This window comes from Epinephelus moara, chromosome 10, assembly GCF_006386435.1.
Source record: "Epinephelus moara isolate mb chromosome 10, YSFRI_EMoa_1.0, whole genome shotgun sequence".
NCBI lineage: Eukaryota > Metazoa > Chordata > Actinopteri > Perciformes > Serranidae > Epinephelus > Epinephelus moara.
Genome location: NC_065515.1, coordinates 32,921,500 through 32,939,772, shown reverse-complemented (window position 1 = coordinate 32,939,772; position 18,273 = coordinate 32,921,500). Strand labels below are relative to the sequence as shown.

At 41.3% G+C, this 18,273-nt stretch overlaps 1 protein-coding gene across 1 annotated transcript in view; it reads right to left on the bottom strand.

Annotated features, from left to right (window-relative positions):
• Nucleotides 1-1,242: 1,242 nt before the first annotated feature.
• Nucleotides 1,243-18,273, bottom strand: part of LOC126396169 (prostaglandin E2 receptor EP4 subtype-like) — a 34,432-nt gene continuing 17,401 nt past the window's right edge. The window contains exons 3-4 of the mRNA XM_050054014.1: nucleotides 3,695-4,906; nucleotides 1,243-2,327 (exon numbers count right to left, since the gene is read on the bottom strand). Coding sequence (XP_049909971.1) covers nucleotides 2,007-2,327; nucleotides 3,695-4,834 — 1,461 coding nt within the window. The 5' untranslated portion in view covers nucleotides 4,835-4,906 and the 3' untranslated portion in view covers nucleotides 1,243-2,006. The remainder of the gene's footprint in view (nucleotides 2,328-3,694; nucleotides 4,907-18,273) is intronic.

The following is an 18,273-nucleotide window of genomic DNA, read 5'->3' as shown; positions in this document are numbered from 1 at the left end:
TGCACTGGCATCATATTTTGTGTGAAATTTAAAGACAGCAGGTGTAATGTGAGGCATCAAGGTTCAACAAGAGACAAACTCCTACCTGGCATCAAGAAACCAAAGCACCATGTTTCAGTTTAAACTGGTTAATCTCAGTTTAAAACATCACTGTTGTCGGGATGTGAAAGAATAACGTGGAGGCAAATGTCTTCACCAGGAGTATAAGTTCAATTAATTAACACTTGTAGTCGAGCATCTTAAAGCCAGATTTAAAAAGCCATGTTAATTATAAACTTAAGGTATATTCATGTTGTTCTTGGTAACCAGACTGCTTCTTTGTTTGTATTTAGAGCCCCCTGGTGGCCAAAAATCATTTCACGCAGCATCAATTTCAGCTTCCTTTGACAGTGTGGCTTTTTCGAGGGTCATAAAAGATTTCATACATATTTGTTTATGTTTGTTTTACACATAATCCTGAGGAAATCATGTATCACCTTTATACTCTAGTCATTTATAAACAAGCTGTCGGTGCTTTGCATCAGCCTTGAACAGACATTTTTCATGGCAGACATGTCATAGAAGAGAAGCACGGGTGTATTTAATAACATTAATGATGGTTGCATTCCACTCAGGGGAGCCCTGATATTGTGCATGCTGGCTCACTGGAATAGCCCACTGGGACACTTAATGGAACCGAGCCACTGTTAATGTCAGTTTCACCTGTGTTTTTCCTACTATGACAAGTCAAAATGTCTGCTGTGATAAAGCTCCACTGTTCAGGGTAATAAAGTAATTTGCAGAAGGTCCTGGGAGGACATCCTGGAAAAAATGTCCTCCAGATGGAGCTCAGTCACCTCCTCTCCACTGCTAATGATGCCTGCATGTCTCCTCCCTGCATGGCTGAAACTCTGTGAACCGGACTCTTCCCTGTTTATAATGTGAACAGGTAAGTTCAGAAGCGATATGGATCAAGTCTAATGATTGGACACTAAATGAGAGTGTGTGACTGACTGTTTACACGCTGCTTTTTTATGTTCTTCAACAGAAACAGACCTGAACAACTAAATGCTGCTGACTCCATGTGCTCCAGGGAAAAGGTACAGAGATTAACCTTTTCACACACTGGACCTTAAACGTGAAATACATCTCTAAAGCCGTGACTGGGCTCAAAGTCAACATTTCACCAACTGAGACGCCAGCAGTATTCAAGTTTTATTCAAGACTTAAAGAGCCAAACAGAAAAGACAAAGGACACCAAGACTCAAACTAGGATCTTTAATACAAACATGAATCAGTAGTCAGTGCTTCATTGAGCTCATATCAGTGTTTTAAATGTCTCTCCTGATGCAAACTTCTGAGAGGTTTCCCATGGGCATGGCTGTAACAGAGCGAGGATGGGGGGCCTGAAACCCACCAGTATACACCACGAAAAAACATCTCAGACAAATGATGCGTCCTCACCCAGCGACTCTTCTGATGTTCAGGCACTTTTATTTCTGTTAAAGGAAATAATTACTTGTGACCCTGGATCTTCCAAGATGAAATGAGCTATCTGAAGGAGCTGTGTACTATTGCTGTAGCTTAATTCACATGAACTGGAGGACTGACTGGTGGAGGGAGGAGCTGCGGGTGACGTGATGTGAGAAGGGAGAGGATGAAGAACTTTATATGGGCGTGATGGTAAAGAAGCAGCCAGATTGGCAGACAGTGAAAGACACAAAATAAAGGCTCTGCCATCTCTTAGTGTTGCATTTCGGCAACAACACCCAAGTTCTTTTTTCTCATCTGTCCTGTGTCTCTGCCGGAGACTCCTACATACTAGATGCAGAGCAGCCGTCCACTTTTATTTAATAAATAATCCTGCAGGAGCTCAGAGGGTCCTCCTGTGATTGTCCAGCTGTGGGCCCACACACTCGTCACAGTCCTGCCGACAACAGCTCTGAGACAATCTCCCTTCGTTGAGCTGCTTGGTGCTTCAGAGAGCAGCAAACATTCATAGACGCCAAACTCGTCTTCAGTCTGTTTTAAGTCTGGCGGACATTCTCTGTGTCATACGCAGTAAATTTGATGGTGGCAGGCAGTTGAGTCATGAGCTGGGTGAGCACGTGATTGTCCCTCATGAGTTCAGGATAAAACAGATTCATCTGTGGTGTAGGAGGTGAACTACTGTTACTGCGAGTGCTGCCGCCTCGCCTGGATAAACTCAGTAACCGCCGAAACAGAGACCTCCTGAGGAGGATGTAGATCCAGGGGTCGAGGATGGGGTTGACAGATGCTATCCGGATAGCAGCCAGGTCAGCTTTGCGGTCATTATTCAGCATGAACCTGTTTGCAAACACACGGACCTTAAAGAGAAAAATAAGACATGGCTCAGATCTTCATACTGTAAATAAGAGTTAATAGTGTCTGCAGATATATACCGGAACATGTTTCATTATTTTCTCCAGTTTCCCAACTCAAATTAAGAATATCATTACTTAATTCATATGAAAAGTGAACAAGAACTTTATTAACACAGACAGAATGTAGTCCACATTACTGGTTCCCAACCTGTTTGGCTAACGTGCCCTTTAAGATTAACTACTAACTACAGTAATTTCAAAATTCATACATGCTATTCTTGTGGTGTAATATGGTCCAAAAATACTGGTAAATATAAATGTCCCAAATCCAAAAAACTAGAGTGCTAAAACTCAAATTTGTGATGTCTTAGTATAAAGTCTGAAGCTGCTCCACTGACAATGAATTTGGAAAGATGTTAGAGAGAGCAACCCAGGAAATGTTCTGGGTATATGGGTACATTTTTTGTTTCAAAACTGAAAACACAATGAAAATGAAGGTGGTGCTCCCCTTTAATAGCCTATGTCTATGAATTGTGTGCAGTTGAAAGATTTACATTCTTTCTTCTTTTTTGATGTCTGAAAGGACAAAACTATCAAATATTACTGTGAAAAAAATAAGTTATTGGGGAAAAAAATAAAATAAAAAAGTGTTTTGTGGGGGAAAATATGTTTTAATTATCTACCATCCAGTTAATCATTTTGTAACCAACAGACTACATAAATGTCTTAGCAAATGCCTTTATCATAACAGCAGTGAGAGCATATTAGATGAGTGAGTGGATACACATTTACTTACTGTAGGCTTGTCACAATTTTCAGTTACTTCTACTGCACTTGAGTTTTTCCATTTAATGCCAGTTCATACTACTGGTTCACCTCATTTATCTGACAGATACTGTTATTAGTTATGCTGCAGATTATGATTTTGCTTGCAAAACATTTAATCATTATACATAATATGATGCACCCTGGATACAAAAATGAAATTAGCTCCACCTTGACCAGCAACAACATTAAAATGCCGCTTAATGCATCAGTAATAATAATCCTACAGTCATACTTTTATATTTTAAAGTACATTTTGCTGTTCTTCCACGTATTTGAATGCATGAGCTTTACTTGTATTTGAGTATTTGTACAGGGAGGTGCTGCTACTTTCACTGATAAAATGATCTGAATACTTCCTCCATCACTAAATAATTTATCATGATGTTAAGAAACCTCAGAATATAACATAATCTACATGTTGTTTAATTTCTTGAAGGAAAAACTAAAGCTTCTCTTCAGGTTTTGCTGCTCCATATGCAAAGAAGACTGTGTGCAACATCAACCACCAATCCCTGCTTAATTACAATCCCACACTGACTCACCACCAACGGGGCTGAACAAGCCAGAACCACCGCGGAGGTCATCACCAGCACCGCGATCATCTGCGTCTCTGCAGCCGAGGACAGAGCCCTCCACCTCTCCCGGACGCTGGCTCTGGTGACGGGCCGCTGCACGGTCCTCTGCCGCATCAGCAGCAGCGCGCCGCACACCGCCAGATTCAGCATGATGGTGCCCAGGATGAGCAGCAGGCTGATGGTGCCGTACAGGACGGAGTACGCGTTGGCCACGGGCTCGTGTGTCCTCCAGTCGATGAAGCACCAGGTGCCGGACGACTGCAGCTCGCTCCTGGCCATGCCCATCATCGGGAGGCAGCAGAAGAAGATGTGACTGATGTAAATGAAGAGAAGGAACTTCTGCGCAAAGCGTCGGTCCACCCCCCAGCGCTGGTAGGTGTACGGGCAGCATATAGCCAGGTACCGCTCCGCTGCCATTGCGCATATGATGCTCAGTCCTGTTAACCCGAAAAACAGCAACAAAAAGGCGTGAAACTCGCACACGTGATGGTCCTTCAGCACATTCTGGTCCAGGTAGTTGGCTATGGTGAGCGGACTGGCCAGGCAGGTGCCCAGCAGGTCCGTCACCGCCAGACCGCACACTAGCGTGTAGAAGGCTGAAGATTTCCTCTCCTGTCTCGATACTGAGAGGACGATTATTGCAATTAAATTCCCAATGGCGCCTCCAGCAAACATAAATATCGGTAAAGCCATCGCTGTCTCGACCCTGGGTACTTTCGACTGCTGAACCAGCGTCTCGTTTATGGAAGCAACGTGCGTAAAGTTCGGGCTCTCCATCGCCAAATACACCCACAGGCTGCTGTTTGTTATTGATATTTCCTTTGGTCTGTTGGGGATTTGTGATAGCGTGTCCCTTTTAACCCCCTGCAGCAGAAAATGAGGAGTCAGCAGGGGTATTTTCTCTGGGAGTACCATCCCCTCTGCTTTCCAGTAATCAGTAATCCAGATGCGGTCAACCAAATGATGCGCACAGCTGTGAAGTGAGAGGTGGGCTGTCTCTAATACAGTGAAACACCCAGCAGCCTGACAGGATGGATGGATGGGCTCATGCCCTGAGAGATGAAGACCCATGTTTTTTTTTTCTTCTTTCTCTACTCCATGTCTCATTTGCTGATGTTTGCGTCATCACAGCCCTTCGTAATGGCTGTGGCAGCCCGTCAGGAGGGCAACTTGACTGACCTGTGAGTAAAGAGAGAGCGATGATGTATAGAGCCAGAAGACTTTTCTCAGCCAGTATAGACCTGAGTCATATTTGGATGCAGAAACTGTGCAACAGTCTGAACTTGAAGCTTTGGCGGTGACTCTTGAAATGATGGGATACAATCAAATCACAAATAATAAAGTGAAATAGACACAAAATTATGCTTATGATAAAAAGTTTGGAGTTTTTAACTGTTTTTTCTACTGTTATGTCTGAACAGCTCATTCTCCGGTTCACCAAAATTAAAAATGGAGAAATAAAAACATTTATAATTCTAGCCACAAAGTTTTATTTGCTCAGGTATCATCTCAAAGTGCTGTAAGTGGTGCTGAATGATGCAAGTTGCATTACAGCTTTGAAAAATTACTTTTAAAACAACCTCCCTCCAGAAAGTTTCCCCCTTACTTTGGATCCACAAAAGTTGCTTTGAGCAGTTGTCATCAAAACAAATTTATACCTATGAAATGATACTGGTTACAGTGGATTCTGTGCATTATTCAGAGTGAGGAGACGCTTTATTTACAGACGCTTTTTGTTTAATGATTTGTTTTCAATGCTGAAAATAAGCTGAGCAGAGAAACAAAGTTACATGGTTAAATACCAGTGAAAGAAAATATATTTTTGGGAACTCAGCCTTTAATCGCCTTCTTCCAGCATGCTGATAAGATGTTGCTGGTCTTGTTTTTCTGTCTTCTGTGTATCTCAAACAGGAAATTATAATCTGATTTGTATTCACACACACATTTCTGTTTGTAAAATAAACAAACAGTCATTTTTCATCATTATCATCTTCATATCTCATCTGCAGGAGAACTTATGTGTCACACTGGACAAGATATTGCTTTCTAGATCAGCTTAAGTTCTACATTTTTTGTTAACCACCAATTATTTGCGTAAACATGTTACCAATTTATCCATGTACTGTTTAAACACATGGTAGACTTTGTGTTTGAAATGTTGCATTACATTGTTGCAAGTCAATCAGCAGTGACATGCTGTTGGTTATCACTGAAACTGGTTTTGCAAATGGTCTAGAAATGTGCAATATTTTCCTTTGAAATGTGAGTGAATAAAATGTTGAATAAAACATTTACATAAAATCAGTAAATAGGCTTCAGATCCAGTCCAGATTTTAAACCAAACCCACGTTTTTAAAGTCATGATTACAAATGCATTAGAATTTTTCTTTGTGTGTCTTTTCATCACATTTTTAAATTTTGAACACAGGGTGGAGTGAGTTCTTGTTTTTTGCCCAAACACACTTCAGTGTTGTGAATTGCTGCTTTCAAAGGCCTTAAAGTAGTCATGTACTTACAATATATTTACTAATCTTTACCTCCTTCTGTGTCGTTTGTGTTGTTGTTAGTCAAATTTTATTTACTGAAGATCATTTTGGGGCAATTTTTGACTTTATTATCAGGACAGCTAAGATAGACAGGAGAGCAGGGGTCAGCAGGTCAGTATCGAATCAGGACGCAGCTTATATGGGGTGCACAATCTACCAGGGGAGCTAGAGGGCGCTCCATCTGTTAGTTACAAAGTTTGTGACTTATTATTATTAGCAGTGATACACAAAACCCAATAATGCTGCAAACTTTCCAGTAAATCACTGATTTGTTTCAAGCTCTTGACTGTATCCAAACAAAATCGCAGACTTAACAAGGCTGTCAAAAGTAGACCTGAGACAAGCTAACTGCCCACTGTAACAAACACATCCATCAAACTGAGCTATGTGCTTATGAATTGACGAAGTAAATCAAATCAAGAACTGAAGTCTTGAACTCTCTGGAGGGTTTCCTTTTCTTGTGCTGCTTTTTCTGTCTCTGTTTGAAACCTCTGCCCTTGATTGTGGAGAACACGTCATCTGAGGCAGAGCCATTTACCAGAAAAGCCAGGGGCAGATTTCCTATGTAGCATTTCCTTATTAATTCTGTGTGTGAGATGTGGGGAATAGGGAATGTGGCAACAATGTGGGCACTCCCACCCCTCATACTGTAATGAATAAACATCAACACATACAAATCTTAAACAAATGAGTTATAGTCATATCTGCGTCACTCCTCATGATGTTGGTCTCTTTCTAGGAACTTTTTTGTGCATTTTTTACCGATGACATTTGAGTTTCCGAAAGTTGGTTTTTGGTCATGTCTTTAACAGTGGGAGCTAGAAACTATCTGACAAACAATATTTAGCTACAACAACAACCAAAGGTTTGGTGTCAGTGGAAATGATCCAGAATATTTAATTAAGCACATAAATATACGGTTGGAAAAAAGTGTTCCAGCTTTGTCCCAAACAGAGATGACTGTAAATGGTTGTGAGGAACAACACAGGGCTGATGGACATCGAGAACACACATGGGACGTCAGTGCACTTAGCCTGCTCCGACTCTCCAGCCGTCGCACATTCATTACAGCGTGACTTATGTTTACAGTGAGGAGCAGCAGCGAGGGTCTCTGTCTGCAACCGACCTTAAAAGACAAAACACAACACCTCTCTGAGAGGTAAACCACGGCTGCTCATCTCTGCTGCAGACAAAAGGGAGCTGGCAGACTCTAAAAACAACAAACCACTTAAGTGATGCCAAGGCTCAGAAACTCCAACGCCGACTGGAATGTCCTTCAGTTTGCAGTGAATCATGGGACGCACCACTCGTCCCTGCACAGTTTATAGTTCTTGAATGTTGTAAAGGTAATTAATTCATTGCAAATGCACTTAAATGCATTATCTCTGTCTGTGGTCTCCACAGTGGGCTGGAGCTATAAAAGTGTACGTAGATTTTAGTGTATGACTAACAGAGGACATATCACTAGATACCCCTAAATGGTCATTATACAGGATTTATTTTTGTCTGTAAACTCACCTCTACACTCATCTTAACACATGAATCAGCACTTAAAGTCACATGCAAATGGAAAGGACCTTTTGCCCACTATTCTCAGAACAATAAATGCTAAAACATTGACAACATTCTTATTTGATCAGACTGCAACAGTCTCATTATCATTAGTGGGTACTTCGGCAGCTCTAAAAACAGGTGTCAGTGTAACCAAATATGCGCTGAGGATTGATGGACTGCGATCAATTATTGTCATTATCGCTCAGTCATTTGGTGTCTAAACTGTCAGATAGTGATGAATGCTCAGTCCTCAAGTACTCTACTTAAGTACAGTTTTGAATACACTACTCAAAAAATTAAGGGAACACTTACATCACACATCAGTTCTTGATGAACGAATTATTCAAGTTGAGGATCTTTACTGATGTACACTGTATAATTTGTTTAAACGAAAATGATGTAAAAACGGTCAGTGGAAACTAAAACCATCCACTGAGGAATGGATTCAAAATCGCACCAAAAATAAAAGTTAAAAAATGAAATCACAGGCTGATCCAATTTGCGTGAATTTTATCACGGCAACTCATAATGTGACTCAGTAGTGTGTGTGGCACCTGCGTGTCTGTATGCACTCCTGGATGGTGTCCTGGGGGATCTCCTCCCAGACCTGGATCAGGGCATCAGTGAGCTCCTGGACAGTCTGTGGCGGTACTTGGTGGCGTTGGATGTACTGATACATAACGTCCCATAGGTGCTCAATTGGATTTAGGGCAGGGGAACGAGAGGGCCAGTCAATGGCATCAATGCCTTTGTCATCCAGGAACTGCCTACACACTCTGGCCACATGAGGCAAGGCATTGTCCTGCACCAGGAGGAACCCAGGGCCCACTGCACCGGCATGAGGTCTGACAGTCACTCTGAGGATTTCATCCCAGTACCTAAAAGCAACATGGCTGCAACATGGAGGTCTGTGTGACCCTCCAAGGATATGCCTCCCCAGACCATCACTGACCCACCACCAAACCGGCCATGCTAGCTAACGTTACAGGCAGCATAACGTTCCCCACAGCGTCTCCAGACTCTTTCTCGCCTGTCACATGTGCTCAGTGTGAACCTGCTGTCATCTGTGAAGAGAACAGGGTGCCAGTGGCCGACCTGCCAACTCTGGTGTTCTCTGGCAAATGCCAATTGAGCTGCACGGTGCTGGGCTGTGAGCACAGGTCTTCTAAAATTCAACACATCTTTATTCTGACCTTGTCACACGTTTTGCTCATGGACTTTCCACATCCACATATGACGTGCAAGGTCCCCTGGTTGCGTTGGCTGTTGATGTTCTGGGATGCTGTGTCAAGTTCTGCCTGTTACATCTATTGTCTTCTTTCAAGATACACTTCTGTTTTTACAGGAAATTTAACGTTTGCATACAGTCTTTTTCATAATAAATGCACTACGTCGGTACAACACTGCCAATTATGTTTTTTTGCTTCAACAACAAACACACATGGTTGGGTTTAGGAAAAAAAAGAACAGGTTTTGGCTTTATAATCTAACGGGACACAAACACCGCTCTCCTGGGTTTAAGTCAGTGTTTGCTGGATCCATCCGTCCACCACAGCTCCGGCCCTCCCGACCGGACTTTTGTCACCTTAACTTTTGTTCTTGTCCCGCCGTGTTTCTCCCTGATGCCATCGGGCGCAGTTAAACTACAATGGCAACTGCCTGCGAATCATGCCTAAGTTAGAGGACAGCTTTTATCGTTGGTTTCTGAATCCGCAAGTCACTGCCCAAGCGGCAGATATCGACAACTTCGGAGTGAGACTGTGCTCTAACATTGTTTTTTACTTCTGCTGATTGCATTTACACTTCAAAAATCCGAAAAGTGGTGATCATTGAAGAAGATTATCTTGTTCACCAAAACATTGTTTGCGACTGAGCTTATTTTCTGCGATAATCTAAAATTCATTGGAAGCCACAGGGCGACGCCAGCTTCCGGGTTGGCCTTCAAGAGATTAGCCCTCCCCACAGCATTCTATTTGCCAAATACAAACGGCTTTCCATGGAATTTGATTCTTGCCAATAAAGCCCCTTAGAAGACTCCTGGGAGTGCCAAAACAAACAGATAAACAAAAGATGTTAAAGCCCTGCATTGCAAGAGCTGCTTTTTTTTTTTTTTTTTAAATGAAGGAAGCCAGTAATTACTTCTGCTGAATACCTCCTCAACCGCCCCACGTTTGAGAAATGTTGTCACGCCACTTTTGTCAAGACCTGACTTTTGTCACGCATGACGGTATTCTTGGATGTACATGCTAAGATAAGGATAAGGATAAGCGTAGCAGCTTAACCCCAAACAGTAAATTTAATGCAACCTGTTTCTGTGTGTAGCAGGCACACTGCTTCTTACTGACTTACTGTATGTCACATTCCTGCACATACAAGGAGGAAAGTGACGCAGTTCATGGTAAAGACAATCAAGGAACGTCATCCCCGTCTAATTTCCAGTAACTCCAGTATCCCTGGCTTTAAAAAATATTTCGCTGATGGGATTCATATGTGAAGACCAGAAAGGTGGTGATCTTTCAAAGTCTTGAACTATTTTTATTTATCGTTTCTCATCATTCATATTGCTAAGATGATTTGTGTGCACTTCCTGAAGATAACCTCTCGGATAACCCCTCATTAAATTTAAAAAGGGTCGTACTGGGATTCACTTTCCAGTGAATATCTGTTAAAGCAGTTTGAGCTACTCTAAACTTTGCCAGGCACCGTGTCCCTCTGGGTTTTTATTCTTCCCTCCCACACATTTTCAGGTGCTGACAGCAGAGGAGCCAAAGCAAAATAATTTCCCCTCTCATGTGTGTTTCTTCATTGTGATATTGCTGATGAATTTTATGTATAACTGCCCGTAGCGCTCAACTTGGCTGCAAAAGATCTGTCATAAACAGCAATGAACTTTTTTTATTATATAGTATTTTAAGCGATGGTAGAGACTTTGTTTAACATTTTAGCATGCTAACATGCTCACAGCGTCAATGCTAACACTCTGATGTGTAGCAGGTGGAATGTTTGCCATGTTCACGACCGTAGTTTCGTGTGTTTGCATGCTAGCAATTAACTGTAAATATAAAGTACAGCTGAGGTTGCTGGGAGTGTCATTAGTTTTGTAGGTATTTGACTCTAAACCAAAGTGCTGGACACATTTAAACTTTGATCTGTTTGACGCTTGATAAAAAAGTGAAGGGATCGCCAAGGTCATTGCAATTCATCCTCAGGGGGACATAAATGTATGTACAAAAGTCTTAGGCGATCCATTCAATAGTTGTTTAGTCACCAGATTATTTTGAATTTGATAAAAGGTTTACTACGTGATAACACTGAAAGGGACACAGTGTCCTCTTTGTTCTGTTTAAGTTTGCTACTGTAGTGTGAATGTAAACTGTTAATAAAGTTAAATAAACACATCTACTGTGTGTGTAAATTGTATCCAGGAGTTCAGTGACAGTACATGGCTGAAAGTAGCACTTAAACTGTGGAGTACATATACTGTGTTATGGTCGATAATTCAATCCATGTCAGAGGGGGAAAAAAAGAGCTGACAGGTCAGGAATTGATGCGTGTAGGTGCTATGACTCTGACTTTCCTAAATATTGATCCATGAAATGTCGAGGCTAAACTTTTATTCAGTTGTTTATCATGCAGAGTATTGTAGCTGCTGCAAATCTTGTGAGAATGGTGTATCCCATTGCTTCATTTTCGTATTTTTAAACTTAAAAAAAATAGTTTTTTTAAAGATGTTGTTCACGACATTATGACATACTGATACATTAAATATGTTAACACCAGCAACCTAACAAAAATCTCCTCTTTTTTTAATAAAACCTCTAATCAATAAAAGCTGTGCCTTGCTGGTTAGTGTAAACATTAGGAGTTTATCCGGTGAGGTTTTGAATCTTTTTCATCTGCTTAAGAGGTCACACAGTTTCCACAACACACAGAGGAGCGTGTAATCCTTCAGTTTAAGTGTTTGACAAAATGTAAATCCCCCAAAACTGGGGTCAGGAGGTTTTCACGCAACAGCAGAGGACTTGCTGTCCTCCATGATGCTGGATGTGGGAAACATTTGACCGCATTCGTCAGAATAAACTAACTCAAATCAGCATTTTGGAGAGCTGCACGTGTTTGATTTTATCATTAAGCCATGAATGTGTGTGTGTGTGTGTGTGTGTGTGTGTGTCCATGAGCTGGGAAATGATAAATGAATGAATTAATTGTAAATATGATGATGATATTATAGGTTACATTGTAGGTGTTTGTTGATGCTCCACTGTGACTTTTAATTAATAAAATGAGTCTCATGTACCAGCATGACAAAAGAATTATGTAAGCCTGCATATGTACACTAAAAAGTTTAGAAGACAAAACACGTTGAAGTAACAACCTGAGTCTAAATTCATGTGGATGATTGATTGTGCACTCAGCTGCGCTTTAACATCAGAGGACCAAATCTGGTTATTAGATTCAGCTGTTTATTGGGTTTATGGACTTGAGACTGAGAATCAGCTCCAGTTAGCAGCATAAGGGCTAATTTGAAAGTCAAAGTTCAGCATTTCTCCCCCAGAATTTCATTCCTGGCACTATGAAACATCATTAAAACCTTCACAATGAAAAATACAATACAGAGAAAGTACCTATCCTCTTAGCTGAATAAATAGCCTTTAATATAAAAACAGAATTTAATTTGTTTAAAAAAAATAGGTCAAACTTTTTGTTTCAGTGATTCAGAGATCTAAAGCAAAGAGGGTTTAATTTCCTACTGTACAGTGTTGACATCAAGCTAAGTGGCTTTAAAGAGTCATGGAGGAAATCAGCTCTAAATCAGCCAGCTTGATGACGAACCAACACACAAATCCGGGTCACATCAAAGGGTGGTGGATCCTTCCAGCTCAGCCTGTGTGACACGTCTTCTGATTTCTTCACTGTCACTGTTGGGAAATATGGCTGTTTATCCCACACTTGCTCTTTTAAAAAGGAAACTTGAACCCCCCTCAGCGCAGTGATGATAGTAATCTACACGACCCTTTCCTGTCTTTGGTAGTTTTTCAAAAGGGATTGACTCTGGTATTTCATGTCCCCAGGTTACTAAAATCTCTGCCAGCTGACCCATATAGTCTGCGTTTGCATGTTAGTTTGACTTAAAGAGAAGCCCTCTCATTTAGAGGAGATTTTAGGGAAAGCCGTGCCTAATCTGACATGAAACTCTTCCTGTTTCTGGGGGATTTCGACAAATTAGCTTTGCTTTCCTGAGAAAATGTTTCTACGTGCAGAGAAGCCTCTTTGCTTACCTAAATATCATGTCACAAGTGATCTAGGACACAAATATTTATCTGAGAAAGTGCATCGCTTGCAGTTTGATCCCTCTCAAGTGGAAACCCCGATGACTATAGACAGCATCATGACTGAGGCTTTCTCTATATCCTCTTACACTGTTTACAGCCTTCTCGGTAACATTCCTGACGACGCATTGTTGGAAAATGTTGGTGGAAGACGTATTTAGATCAGTTACTTACAGGAATATTTTTTTGTAAATGCAATTATTTGTTTACCTGCTAAGAGTTAGATGAGAACATGGACAATCCTCATATATATTGTAAATATGAAGGTAAAGCCAGCAGCTGGTTTGCTTAGCTAGTTTTCTTAAAATGCACCAATCAGCATATTTAAAGCTTGTTAAAATCTTGTTTGTGTAATTCATCATAATTACTTTAGTCGCCAAATGTAAAATGTACAAAGGAATTTGATTTGCTGATACAGCGCAGTGAAACAAGACAGTTAAAGGTTAATACTAAAGAAAGTTAGATACAATAGTAAAAGAGTTAAGAAAAAAACTGCCGTTACAGTGTTAAGAATAATAAATATGCTGCAAAGTAAAGCTACATTTTTACCTATTGCCCAGTCCTGGCAAATATTGCACGTATTGCATGGTCCATAGGGGGTTATACTGCCCCAGTTTGTGCAAAAAACAAAGTGTAAAAGCAACAATTTCCACTTCACTGAGCGTTATGTGGTGGAGTACTTCTTAACTGAGACCAGTTGCCAGACAACCAGTAAGTGGACGTTGACAGACACACATATCCCCTTTACACCTGGCATCAACATGCGTTTTTTGTGATCAGATTGCTCTTGACCACATGAAAGTACATACAGTATATAAATACCCTCGAAATGCATTGAGGATGGATTGTTATCCGATCTGCCAAACCACTTCTAAAGGTGGTCAGGGACGCATTGTGACCACATCAAACACAAACGTAAATGCAAATGTGTCTCCAATCCACATGCAACAACTACGTGGGTGGAAATAAGCGAAATAAGCTGGACACAGGAAGAAGGAAGAAGAAGACAACAACAAGAGCACAGCTAAAGCAAAAGCGACAGCTAAACACCACTGTCTCCTCTGCTTTCGTCAGTATTCCGCTTGTTGAAGACGGTTTCTTCCCCTGCTTCAAAAAACAAGGAGGAGTCCATACAATAACGCGATTTCACGGGCGGCTAACATCTTATTGTTGTTGTTGTTGTTGTTATTGCAGCGCACACGATTTGACATTGTAGTCTGCTGCTGGAAATGTTTGCAGAAGAAGAAGAGGAGGATGTGAGGTCATTGGGACGGAGCATGATCGAATAGCAAACGGATCTGATGCTAGGTGTAAAGTGGGTAACAGTAAACCTGCAGGCAGTATTCCAGGCTGGTTTCTGGGTCTCTGTGCAAAATATGATGATGCTGATGTAGGTGGTATGCTTTGCATCCTGTGAGGACACAAAGACAACAAATACAGACATGATGCACCAAGAGTCGGAGGGACGGGATGTTCAAAAGGGGCCCATAAATCAAATTTGCCCCGAGACCTTCCACTAGATTAATCCGGCCCTGATGTTAGCTCGTGTCATGTCCAATGTAAGATGTCAGTCTGCAAAGTAACAAGTAATTAAAGCAGTCAGATAAATCTAGTAGACTAAGAAGTAAATATTTCCCACCGAAATGCAATTAAGTAAAATTATAAAGTTATATATTTATTAGTCCTTTCAGAAATTCATTGTGTTCCTTAGATGGCGCCAACAACAACAACACCAAAGACAAAGTTTCATTAAATGTACCTCACAATTCCACAGTACCCAAGCACTTGGTGTATTTATTTTCTTCTTCAGTCTTTTACTCTATTAAAACTTCATCGGCCATAGTACCACAGGGATTTGGGGCAGAACATAAAAGAGGAGGTTAAAACATAATGAATATTGTTATTCCACTTGATCCAATGTGATATACACACTGTCTATTCTATACTACCTGGAGAGAGTGAGCTCAGAGACCAAAGACATTAAAGAAATACTTCCTGCATACTTTAACTGGTTATTAAAAAACATATGATGATTACATAACTGGATTAAGTACCAAAATTAATTCAGAGCACTCAAAGGTAAACTGTAAATGACGATGGAGGCTTTTTTATAAAGGTTAACTCCAGTGTTAGTGTACCTGAGGCTGAGTAAAAGGACATGAACTGTGGTTTATTTTGTTTTTCTACTGGCTCAATAAAGCGACTCATTAAAATGAGACACGTGCAGTCATTCCTGAGAGACTGAGCAGTCACAGGAGCTTTAAGGGAGCACTTTACGGATTTGATGCATGCTGTTCAGTTTACTCATCTCGAGGAGTTCCACTCAGCCTGTGAAAACAGCCGTATAACCTCTTGTGTTAGTCTGGAGGGAGACTTGTCAAGTCTGAGAAAATAACCATGATGATGTCACAGTCATGTCATCAGGACTATCTTGGCTTCAGTTTACATTTTTTAACCTGCGTTACAAACTGGAGTTTGAGAGAAGAGGGTATTCAGTGGCCGGGGGGGTTCGGGGGAGCGCCTAATGAAAGATGTCATTGAGTTGCAGTATGGGAAGTGTAGCATTCAGTGTTCTTATCTACACTAGGGACTAAAATGTCCTTAAGATGAACTGTCATAATGATCCCCTGACTTTTTATCTGTTTTATCTGGCGCCATCATCCGGTCAAAATTGTAATGTGTCTGATACTATGATTTATGACCATGACGTTTGGTGCTAATCAGCAAATGTGAGCATGCCAACACACTAAACTAAGATGGTGAACATGGTAAAAGCATCTGTTGGCTCCAATAATCATACTACCATATTATTTATTATGCCAAATGAGATTAAGTATGTCCCAAATGCAGTATGCCAAAAATACCAGGATGTTCAACCACATCCGGCTGGACTTTGCAGTATGCAAGCCAGCTTGCTTTTCTGGCTATTCTGACCCACGATCCTCTGTGCAGTGGACGATACATCACATCCACTGAGCTGCAAACAGATGACAGCTTGTTGTCAGCTTATTGACAGCTGTCAGAAGCCGCAATGATGGATGAAAGCACACTCTAGTGATGCACAGTCGAATAGTAACAATAAGAATATTAATAGTTTAGTACACAAAATAAGCATAAAGATTACCAACAACAGAATTAAATGAACAGAGAAATGCATATGTTGATTGTACACACACCCTAAGGTGTAACCTAGACACATCATCAGAGATGTAACCTGGGGTCATTGGGTGTTTCAGGTCTTTCACCATCATACACCCCACAGTCAATTCCAGCAGGACCACTTGCCTTGATGATTCTGACACGAGAACCATACCAGGTCTGATTGGCCATAGCCACGGCGTCTGGAAATTTGAGCTGCAGCTGCCAGTCCCGGGCTGTTGCCAGAAGTGCCCCTGATGGGTTTGTGTGCTGTTGTGGCTTCTCTCCGGCTTTAACAAAAGCAATGGAGTGCTTCACTGGTTGTTGTTGCCTACTGAGAGAAAGATCCCTGCGCTGATGGTCTCTGTGATAACCCTCAGCACCTGGTTGGTCCAAGGCCTTTTGGGCAACAGCTTAAGATGTGTTCCAGGAAATCTCTATTCTGGCACAGCAGGCATGCAGGGGCTTCTGCCAGGCCGCAGGAGAAGAGGTTGGATAGGCTGGGGAGAACATTGTAGACTGACAGGTTGTAATGTTACTGTTGTCAATATAATATGTTAGAATCTACGATGCATGCATTGGTTACTTAAAAGTTAAAACCACATACATCGTAACACCAGCAGAGCTTTCCTGGTTGACCTCCTTCTCTGGCAAACTCTCCCTGCTCTTGTATCCTGATTGTGTGCATACTGCATGCAACAGTGCATATGTAGTAAGGGCTGGTGTAGTACCTGTAGTAGCTACGTATGTGATTCATATCTTCTTAACAACAGCTTGGCATTTTCACAGTCCTGTCCAGCCACATTTTATATTGTCCTTCAATGGCATTTTCCATCTATCTCCCAGTTTCCTCTGACTTTCCCTCCTTTTCCCACTGCCTGACTGCCCCACTCATCTCCTCACCTGCATCCTGATCCCTCATCAGCCACTCACTACATTCACCGGCCCAGATCCACCACAGATGTTCCTCTGCCAGACTGCCAAAGTTGCCATGAGCTTCTTTTTCCAGCCTCTGTTTTCTGCAAATCTGTTATCTGAGATCTTATCCACAGGATCTGTTTTGGACTTGTTGCCAGCCCCTCTGGATTTGTTTGCGTGTTTGGACTGCCTTCCAGGTTTTGACCCTTGGCTGCCTCTTTCTTCTGTAAGCATTTGTGCCTCCAGTCTTTCAATGAATCCCTGAACCTGTATCACTCTGCATCTGCTGGTGCTACTCCTTCCCTTGTTCCCTGCATTCACCTGTTGTGACAAGCATTACTGTTATAAGCAAGTACACTCTCACAGGGCCACTAGCATGCCTGTAGGCTCTTGTTTTAGTCTGTCCCCCAGTTTTATGGAAATGCAAAAATTAAATGATGCATGCTTATTGAAGTGTGAAATACTACATTTTACTGCAAAGCAACTCACATTCCTTTATGAAGTGGTATACTTGCATGGTAGGGTTGTAAGAGTATGAGATTTTCACATGATATCGCAGTTTCACGGAATCACGATTATAAAGAATTTATATTATCAGTCAGAATGAGCCTTAAAGGAATGAATACAGAGGGATTATTGTTGGTTGAACAAATATTTTATTACTATAATTGAAACTTGAAACCATTTTGTTAACTGAAGTGTGTAAAAAGTCTCCCCTTAGAAAATAAAAAAAGGGGAGATTCAACATCCAGTTGCTTTTTTTTTCAGTATCATAGACATGGTCTGTGTTTGGGATACAGGTCATGGAAATTGCGGATTAAATAGTCAACTGATCCCATTAAGTTAAAATAAACACAAGAAGTTTGTGCTCTAGAGAGCACAACTTTTCACACTCAGTGAAAAACCTAAGCCCTATGATAAGCTAATATGGCAAGGCTTAACTATACAAACCAATGAGCAGTGATAACTAGCATGTCTTTGGGGTCATCGGGTGGGAACCTCCTTTCACCAGTGTTTCGTCTAGTTGGTCCCACGACACCTCCAGGAGGCTAGACAGTGA